Below are 10,546 nucleotides of genomic sequence, written 5' to 3' on the forward strand. Positions count from 1 at the left end.
AAAAATAATATTAAACTTCAAATACAATCAAAAATCACAAAAATTTCAAATACATTTAAAGATAGGAGATCATTTAGGATTTTTGTGTTTTTAATATAATTTAATATTTAAAGTTTAGGTAGGATTGGTGAACCCATTCGATAAGGGAAATATTTGACAAGTTAATCCTTTTATAAACAAAGTGTGTTACGTTGGTAAACATCTTTGGTTTACACATATATGTTAAAACAACCAGGACAAGAGAAGAAGATAAAAAGAAATATGTGTTTCTACCTAGCTGCTCACCAAAGGCAATAACTAGAAGAACAAAAGCAAAGAAAATAAAAGTAATTGGGGCCAATACTATCAACAAAAAGAAAGTGTTCATTAAAAAGTATTATTCTTTAAAAGTCTGCTTAATGAAGATCTGATACATAAGAAACTTATTCAGTTCCTAAGGAGAGACAAGATGTTCAATCGTCTTCATAGAACATCACTATTCCTTGAAAGTCCTTTTTAACACTCTTAAAAGGTGTTTTTAAGCTTTCCATATTTGCATTCACACTATGATAAGTCATACCCACTAAAAAATTCTTAAGCATCAAAGGCATAGAAAATGAGAAAATGAAAAACATAACACGAATATACAATCACATATACACGCCTAAGGTTTCTCTCCATTGGCTTTGATTTTTTTCACCAACCAATTTGACTCAAAACAGGGCACATGAAGCATTACTGGAACACCCAAAAGAAATGAAAAAATAGAAAAATATGGAAATAAATTGTTTGCTTATTAATAATCTTTCTAAACAAATTTATATTCTCTCGACATTTAGTTACATACACATTGTAACGGTAAAATGTTGCTATATATGTAGAATATAAGTTAGTTAGATATACACATTAGAGTTTTTATTTTTGTATAAATATTTTTAGATTTATAAACACTGCTTAATCATAAAATTACATAAATAAAAAGTACTAAAATGTTGTTAAAAGAATATGTATTAATGGTGAGTTTTTGTTTTAAAAGAATAAAAGTTAACGTGATGTTTAATGTAATTACAATAAGATTACAAAAAGTGATTGAATATAATTTTATAGTTTTATAATGTAAATTACAAAATGTAATATTATGTTTAAGGAAAAAAAAAGTTAAACAAGAAACCAAAATTTCACCAACACAAAAAAAAATAAATCGAAATCATCAAGTTCGCAAGTAGATGCGAAATAAATATACAAACCAAAGAAGATGTTGAGATGGCCACGAGGAGAAAGGCAAAAATAGTTTTTGTAGTGGCTCTTCAATTGAGTTTTGGTGCTTTTGCACACTAGTAATGAAATAAAAAGAGGCAAAGTGCACGTTTGTTTAAAGGAAGAAAATCCTTACAATTCTGAAAGTTTAAATACTACTTATTTTCGATCTGTAAATACAATTTCTTGGAAACAATATCCTAAACGCCAAATACCACTTACTCCCTAGTGTAATTTTTTCTAAATAGGATCATTTCCCTAATTTCTTTACGAAATTAAAGGGGTAATGGGACACAGAGGAACACCATGCATTTAAATAAGGTTTACCAGTGTAGTGAAGCCGTATTGTGTTTTTCCTTCCCCAACATATTTAATTAATTAATATATTATTTTAGTTTTCAAAGATCGTTATAAATGTGACACTCTCAGTGTCAAACTCGTTTTCTCTATGTTATGCCAACTATGATGTTCAACATGTTTGCGGCTCATCAGCCTCGGTTTATGGTCATTGTAATTCTGTCCATCGAGATCATCACCTCGAGATGCAGTTCCACCACGCAAGAGCTTCACACCGGCTTCTCGGCCACACCGGACTCTTCAACGGCGTCGTTTCAGGCAGTTCTCAATGACTCCAGTGGAAACTTTTCTCTGGGCTTCCTCCGCGTGAACCAAAACCAGCTGTCACTAGCCATCCTTCACGTCCCATCCTCGGAGCCTTTCTGGGTGGCCAACCCAACCCGCGCAGCTTCCTGGTCCGACAACACGCGCCTCTTCTTCAACGGTAGTCTCGTGCTGTCGGACTCCGAAACGCGCGTTTCGTGGTCAACCGCCACAAACGGAGACCGTGTGGTGCTCCTCAACACCTCCAACTTGCAGGTCCAAACCCAAGGTATTCCCCTCTGGGAGAGTTTTGACTTTCCAACAAATACCATCGTCCAGGGCCAGAATTTCACTTCCAAAATGTCTTTGTTATCCTCCAACGGATTATATTCGTTGCGGTTAGGCAGCGATTTCATGGGACTATACGAAGGAAACGGGGATTTATACTGGAAACGCACAGTACTTGAGACGAAAGCGGAGGTGCAGGAAGGTAAGGGGCCGATTTACGCCCGAGTCAACCCGGAGGGTTACCTCGGGATGTATCAGACAAACGACGAGAAACCCGCGGATGTTCAAAAGTTCAACAGCTTTCAACAGGCTGTCACAGCGGCGTCGTTTTTGTTCGTGCGGATGGAATCGGACGGGAATTTGAAAGGTTATTACTGGGACGGTTCCGAGTGGCTAATTAACTACCAGGCTATTTCTGAGACCTGCGAACTCCCCCGCTCCTGCGGTTCCTACGGTTTGTGCACGCCCGGCGTGTCTGGATGCTCCTGCTTAGATAACCAGACCCGGTTCGAAGCGGGTGGGTGTTTCAACGATGTTGGTGGAGAGTTGTGTGGGGAAGAAGGGATTGGTGGGAAGAGAAACGGTTACTGGGTGCTGAGAAAGACCGGCGTGGAGCCACCGCATAAGGAACTCCTTAGCCACGTGACGAAGTCGTCTTTGGCGGAATGCGAGGAGTTCTGCGAGAAGAACTGTAGCTGTTGGGGAGCGCTGTATAACAACGGCACCGGGTTTTGCTACATGTTGGATAGTCCAATCGGAACATTGTTGGGTAGCGGAGATGCGACAAAAGTGGGGTATTTCAAAGTTAAAAAAGGAGAACGAGAAAATAAACGGGTTTGGGTACGGGTCGGAATTGTGATTACGGTTTTGGTAATGGTTGGGATTATTATTGTTGGTACGGGGCTTTGTGTGAGACGATGGAAAAGGAGAAGAGGAGTGAAGGAAGAGGATTGGGCCTCGCCCGGCCCGTATAAAAATCTTGGATCTGCGAGTTTTAGATCCATCGAAATGAGCAATAGATAATAGAGAGTGACGGAAGGGGTGACGCATTGGTGTGGGTTGACATTGGTGGGGTCCATCTAATCTAATATTATTTTGTACATGGCACTGTCATGAGTGATGTGTGACTCTTTTGGCTCCCTCAATGCTTTTGACCTTTCCTTATTTATACGAAAGAATTGGTGACTGAGTTGGGTGAAAAGGGGAAGGGGCTGTTTGTTTTCTCATCCAACCACCACGAGGGGGAAGCAAGTGGCAATTTGGAATGCTGAGTGCAGCCAAACAAGTATGAGTTGAATATTTGGTGTAATGAGTGGAAATATTCTTCTCTAGTTTTGCTGTGGGATCTCTGTTTTTCTATACTCCTATTTCACTTCAAACTGCTGCCGCCCCCGTGCTAAAGTTCAAACCAATTACCAACGACATTTATTAATGATTAATTAGCTACGCTATTAGCTCAACCAGGAGATTTATTAATGATTCATTACAAACGTTATTAGCTCAACCACGATATTTATCAATGATTAATTAGAAATGTTATTCATTTAGATACAAAGTAATTAAAGATTTGTTCGTAACATTATCGATTCATTATAGCATTTTGTTAATAAGGATTTGAGTTCGGACACTCACTTTTATCGCAGGAGGGACAGATAATAAAAAACATATTTTATTTAATAATAAATTAAAAATATTTTCTAGTCATGCAAGATTACAATAGTAAAAAACGGGTTGATGATTTGTCTCCTTGCGTATCTATCCTGTATTTCTAAGCTTTGATCACATGCAAATAATTGAATTTTTTTATATTTGTTCATTTAAATAAATTTGGGAAGAGTGATTAAATGAATTTGAGAGGATTTGAAAATAAATTTTTTATTGTTTATTTGAGTGGATTTTTGAGGTAAGTAAAAGTGGGTTTGGAAGTAAATTCTTTTAATTTGTCAAATCAATCAAATCTTACACTAATTCTCACAAACTTTATTTCCAAATCGATTCTCAATTACCTTCAAATCCTCTGAAATCTATTCAATCACTCTTCCCCAAATTTATTCAAGTAAACAAAGCCTTAACATTTGTCAAAAAATTAGGTTATCAAAAAGTGAGTTTACCTCAAAATTAAACATATTGTGTGATGAGCTTCCAATCAGGTCTAACCATTAATTGCTAAAAAATAATTTTTATTATTTTCATTAATACTTTAATTTCTCTTATATCCATTAATAACTTTAATTATTCTGATATCCAAAATGATTTTATTGTTTTGATACTCATTAATGATTTTAATTATTTTAATTAATTATCGATTAATTACCGTTCCTGCCCGTTGGTTATGTTGTTGTTAGACAGCGGGCCGTCCTTTCACAACTAATAGGTGGTCATATAATACAATTAGGTTTTATAAATTTAAAATTAAATTTTGTATAACAAAGGTTTCTAAATTTAATAGAATTATATTATTCGAGTTATGTTTTTTTTATTTTAATTATGTTTCACGTTAGTTTTGATTTGATATTCATTCAATTTGTTTTTAGTGAAAAGAAAAACTTGAGGTGAATATTTTTGTCAATTAAATTAATAAATAATTATTTTTTAACTAAATTATAGAGTTTTAATTTAGGAATTTACAATTAATACAAAGTTTATGTGAAATTTTTTATATGGTTGATAATTTTGTAAAAATGTTCAATTTATTTAGTTCTTTTTAAATATAAACTTCAATAAGGAATTTATGTATTTTTTTTATAGTCATATTTTTGTGTTTTTATATAAAGATGGAATGATGTATGAAGATTAAGTGGTGATGAAGAACAAAGAAGATGAAGATAAATTAGTGGAATTACTTAATAAGTAAAAAAGATAAATTGTAAGAGTGTAAATTGCATAAAATAAATTATCAAGGATAAAAGAAAATAGGTAAAGAAAATCTACCAAAGTGATGACCTAAACTGCAAATTTCATCATTGGATTTATTATTTTTCTTGTTCGTGACATTATAAAATGTTTGAATTGTAATCACATTTGTATCTATTTCTTGTACATGAAAATTTTATTTATATTTATCCTCAATCTTTTTTACAATTAAGTCAAAATAAAATAAAAATTTATGTAATTTACAATAATGGTCATATATATATATATATATATATATATGAGATTTGCTGATTTTTTTATTTTAAAAATAACTACCTTTTATTTTATTTTTTATTTTAAAAAACAACTACCTTTTAAAAAAATATATAATAAATTCTCATACGTGGACCAATCAGATGATAAATAACCACCTTTTATTTTTTTATTTTAAATTAAATTTTAAAATTATTAAAATATTCTTGAATTTAAAGTTAGTTTTTTTTATAGAGATTTTTTTATAATCTAAAACTTAGTACACTTTTCTAAAATGTAACAAAACACCCCTTGCGTAAATTAGCAAACTCATATATATATATATATATATATATATATATATATATGATAGTGTGAATCTCTAATTTTGTTAAAATTATTATTATCTGAAATTTTTTTATCTTGTTCTCTTTAAACTTATATATTTGTTTGAAGTGGTGCCTTATCCGCTCTATTATTAATTTATACTATTTGAAGTGGTGACTTAGCTGAATTATTTGAAAAGTAAATTATACTACCCACTTTTTAACTCTTAAAATTTTGAAGGTGCACAAATAAAAATTGGAGGTGCAGGAAGAAACTGCCAATGTATAATTGTAAAGCCGAAAGGAAGATCCATTGCCAATTCATAATTGTAAAGCCCACAGGAAGATCCGCGCCAAATCTTCATTTCTTGCTGTGCGCATTCCCCTATCCTCCCTCTAATATCAAAAGCCCGAAATATGAGATAATAATAACAACAACGATGATAACTAATGTTATTATTAATAGATAATAATAATATAAATAAAAAAATAATGATTTTACGATTTGTAGTTAAAAATTCGAACACAATCATTTTATCAAGTCTTGATAAACATAAATATAGCGTAATAATTAAAGATCGATGTATATATATACATATATGAATTTATAGAAAAACAATTAATTTTGGTGTAAATAGAGAATTTTTTGAGATTGATAGAATGTTGTGGGGACGTATTTTTGGTGTGTGGGTTTGAAGACGTAGCCGAATATGTAATCTGTTGCATCAATAAAACCCACACGTAATGTAAAGAATAAATGCTCCTCCAGTAAGAGGAAGCAACTGAAAGGAATATTCTTTATCACAACATGCTCATATACTTTAGGTCTATAGGTCCTATACTTTACATTATGCTTTATATATATCCATGCAAATGGCTAACACGTAACAAGCACAAATAATTAGAAATGTGTTTGCTTTTGGTATCATATTTTAACGGACCATATTCATTTCAAATATTTACTTCTTCGCTTCTATTAGGTCTTTCATAAAACTGTTTCCAACTAAAATGGAAACGTGGATTCATAATAATTGGTGTTGAGTATGAAAGTAGAAGAGAGTTAATAGATTTCTCTCCACCTATATAACTCTACATTCTATCAATTATAATTCTTATGCACAAAATCTTTATAATCAATTATTAACATTCTTTGATTGCATATGTTTTTAAAGAAAATAATAATAACGGTCAATTGATTTTTTTTAAAAAACTTACACCATTTTCATAATTTCATAACCAAATTATTCCATATTAGTAAAAAAGCCTATACTACCCGGTACATGAGATTTGTGAAATTAAGGAGCTAATAATTTAGTTGATACGAAAATCTTGTCATAAATTGGAAAAAGAAAGTTACTATGCTATTATATTTAATTAATAATATAAACATAATGATTACGAAAAATAAATATAGTAACCAATAAAATAAATTAAATAGCAATCGTTGTAGAAATAAATAATTATAGTCATATATTTCTAATCCTCCAGTCCAATGTACCAATGTACCAACAAAACAACTGTACCGTTTGATTCCCCATCCCTTGTCGACCAAAAAGATTGTATAACGCCAACTAAAAAGTAAAATAAAACAACGAGAAAAATTCAATAAAACAAGCAGAAAACAAAATTAGTTAGAAAATCATATGTATTATTTTAGGACTACACTGCTTAAAATAAAATTCTCTTCATTATTTCAACCATTACATACTTTCACTTGACCCTACTATCGAGGAGCTATGTTTGTCGGATTGCCCGGCTGCATATTCTTTATGAAATATATACTTTCATTGTTTTTAGTTGGAAATCTTACTAGTAATATCAAATTAGGAAATACTCAATTCGTTCTTAAAAACATTCACTCATAGATAGATTTCTACCTTATTTCGTGTAAATAAGATTTTTATTTTTTTATAATGAAATTAAGTTTTCTATTAATAGGATTCTTAATAAAAGCCTACAAATAACTCCAATAATTCGTGATTTAAAAACCAAAATATTTGTGTGAGAGCATTCTGAATTACATACACATTCCAATTATGTTGAACAAATTAAAATAATATTTAAGAAAATTAATTTTACCTAACTTTAAACAAAATAGACCCTAATATTTCTCACTCCATCATAGCCTTCTTTTATATAGCCTTTTTGTAGTTAGTTAGTGGTGACACTTTTAATTTTACGGCAAAGGAGGTTTCTCTTGATAAAAGTATATTCTCATTTCTGAACTCATCACTTTCCTCTGGTGCAGAAGAGCATATTTTTCAAACACAGAGAGAGAATCAAACACGCAATAATGTATTCCCTTTGAATAAGAAAATTATATTTAGCTCTAGATGAATGTTTCTCTTTCTATGTGTTTCTTGGGGGTTCCTTTTTTGCCACCCAGAGCAAGATATTCATAATCTCAATTTGGGTCATTTGTAACAATCTTGAGTTCACTGATTTATATTATTTATTTATCTATCACTGAATTGGATGTGTTTAGTGTGAGTTTTCTCTTTATAGGTTGTCAATGTGGTTGCAATCAGATGCAACCCGAGACATTAAATTTCTTTTTCATTTGGTCAATGGACATGAATTTTTATCCAATACACCCATCTGTCCCTTCCCTATTTAGCTGGAGAGTGAAAACTGAGAGTCCAATGCTCAATTTCACTTAATGAATAAAACGGCTTTTGTGTAGTTGATGGGAAAAGTTAGGGAGAAAAAAACTGATACACAAAGTTACTTAATTTACACCTTTAAACTTCCCTTAGCAGGTTGAAAAATTTGTGCTTTCCACGTAACTGAAAAAAATAAATTAATAAGCACTATGAAAGAAGGGACATTAGAAGTTCGATTTCGCTTTCCACCCTTTCAGTTGTCTATATTTTGGAAATCGGAAAGGATAAGCTTTTGTGTAACTTACAAGAATAGCTAACAGAAAAAAAAATGTTAGAGCAAAAGTAATGAATCTGTAGCCTGACTTCAATTCGTGGGTCCAACCGTCACCCTCATCCTTGCATTTTCCTCTCCAATTCTCCGTCAGCTTCGTTATCTTGTTACTGTGTCTGTCATATTCATCCCAACCCACATGTCAACACTTGTCAAGGTTCAAACAAGTGAAAAATACCATCTTTCAACCAATAACAACACCTTGCTTTTTGCACAAACTCACTCAGCACAGCCCTAACTAAAATTGCATACTATTCAATGCCTCATGACTTACATATTTTTTCACTAACAAATTCATAATTAACTCCACATACAAATTGACTATGTTTTTATCATATAGGTCAAACCGTAATAATCACAATTTAATTATATAGGGCTGGAAAGGCAAGAGAAACGTAACGCAAGCAATTTAAGATTAAACAGTCATGTTTGAGTTTTCAATTTTCTTCTAGCAGTAAATTTTAAAGGTTAGAATTATAATATTGAATGCAGAACCGAGTATCATGCATTTCCTTTTCTTGCCTTATATTTTGTCTTTACTCATGCTTCACTCCACAGGTATGACAGAAAACATAAAGGACATTCACACATGGAAAATCCCAAGAAGAAAAAGTGTCATCGTCTTTTGTCACCTTCCAAATCCCTCTCTCTCTCTCTTTCATATGGTGCTAGCTAATTCTTTTCTCCTTCATACAGAAGCACAAGCATAATCACAGAGTCACCTTCGTTTCCATTACAAAGTTGTCTTGATCCTTGTTATTTTTATGTGGGTTTATTTCTGAGAGGGAACCGTTTTATAATGAGAGGCATAGCATCTTGTTACAACGAACATGCTATTAGAGTGTCCGATTCATATTGTTCAAGGCCTTCAAATCAGACCTATCTCTGTCCAAAACTGAATCCTTCCACCAGAGATTCAGTCACCTGCATGTACAAAATCTCAACGCAAAAGCAACTCTTCATCACACTAACTTGGGCCAAGAAACTCCTAGGTCAAGGCTTCACCATAACCATCTCCAATTCCGATCATTTTCCCTCCAAATTCAACGCAAAGGAATTGAATAAAACCAAAGGAAACGAAACATTCCAAACCCACAATTTCCAAATCCAAGTCCTCTGGGATCTCTCCGACGCCAAATACGATGATGGGCCAGAACCGGTTAATGGGTTTTACGTCGTCGTTTTGGTTGACTCCGAATTGGGCCTACGCCTCGGTGACAAAGATCCCTTACTTGAAGAACAATCAGACAAAAAGGAAGCGGAATTCTCAATGGTTTCAAGGAGTGAAACGTTTTCCGAAACTGCGATTTACGCGACAAAGGCGAAATTTTGCGAGACGGGAATTTCTCATGACATATTGATAAAGTGCTGCGCGGAAGAGGGAGCGTCGAAGGGTCACGTGTTGTCCGTGTGGGTGGACAAGAAGACAATGTTCCAGGTGAAGAGGTTGCGCTGGAACTTTCGTGGGAACCAAACAATTTTTGTGGATGGTTTGGTCGTGGATATGATGTGGGATGTGCATGATTGGCTTTTCAATCCCAATTCTGCTTCGGCAATGTTCATGTTCAGGACAAGGAGTGGCCTCGACAGTAGATTATGGTTGGAGGAGAAGGCTTCGCACACGCGCAACCAGCAGGACAAAAATGGGTTCTCCTTGTTGATACGTGCATGTAAGAACCTTGATTGATTCAATCTTTTTTAGATTTTTTTAATTCAACTGGATTTTCTCAGATTAAAAGGACTGACACATCTTTAGTTTTTTCTTCTTCTTAATATCAACTGTTCATGATCTTTGGTCAGTGGCCATGTGTCACTGTTCCCGTTTGAACAGGACTAGATGAATTTTCATAGATTATATTAAATACTCTTACTGTTAGAAGTGTGATTTTATAACTACAAATTGTTCGCAAATATATGTGTGGAGTTTGGGTGTGAGATCATACATGACAAGCAACACTTCAATTTCGTTGAATTTTCTAACTTGGTTTGAATATTTCACGTTATTATATACGTTTCAAGTGTCTTTAAGTTAAAAAATTCACTGTCGTCATGTATGT

The 10,546-nt window shown here is 33.0% G+C and overlaps 2 protein-coding genes across 2 annotated transcripts; both read left to right on the forward strand.

The window, feature by feature from the left end:
• The first annotated feature begins 1,331 nt into the window (after nucleotides 1-1,331).
• Nucleotides 1,332-3,600, forward strand: LOC124829278 (D-mannose binding lectin protein with Apple-like carbohydrate-binding domain-containing protein). Its single transcript, XM_047302750.2, has one exon. It carries the CDS (start codon nucleotides 1,690-1,692, stop codon nucleotides 3,145-3,147), a length of 1,458 nt encoding a protein of 485 aa, XP_047158706.1. The 5' UTR covers nucleotides 1,332-1,689; the 3' UTR covers nucleotides 3,148-3,600.
• A 5,406-nt stretch (nucleotides 3,601-9,006) lies between these two features.
• LOC124829277 (uncharacterized) lies at nucleotides 9,007-10,469 on the forward strand. The gene has a single exon (XM_047302749.2). It carries the CDS (start codon nucleotides 9,289-9,291, stop codon nucleotides 10,174-10,176), a length of 888 nt encoding a protein of 295 aa, XP_047158705.1. The 5' UTR covers nucleotides 9,007-9,288; the 3' UTR covers nucleotides 10,177-10,469.
• Nucleotides 10,470-10,546: the final 77 nt, after the last annotated feature.

Source organism: Vigna umbellata, chromosome 5 (genome assembly GCF_029865625.1).
Source record: "Vigna umbellata cultivar VRB3 chromosome 5, Vumbellata_1.0, whole genome shotgun sequence".
NCBI classification, from domain to species: Eukaryota; Viridiplantae; Streptophyta; class Magnoliopsida; order Fabales; family Fabaceae; genus Vigna; species Vigna umbellata.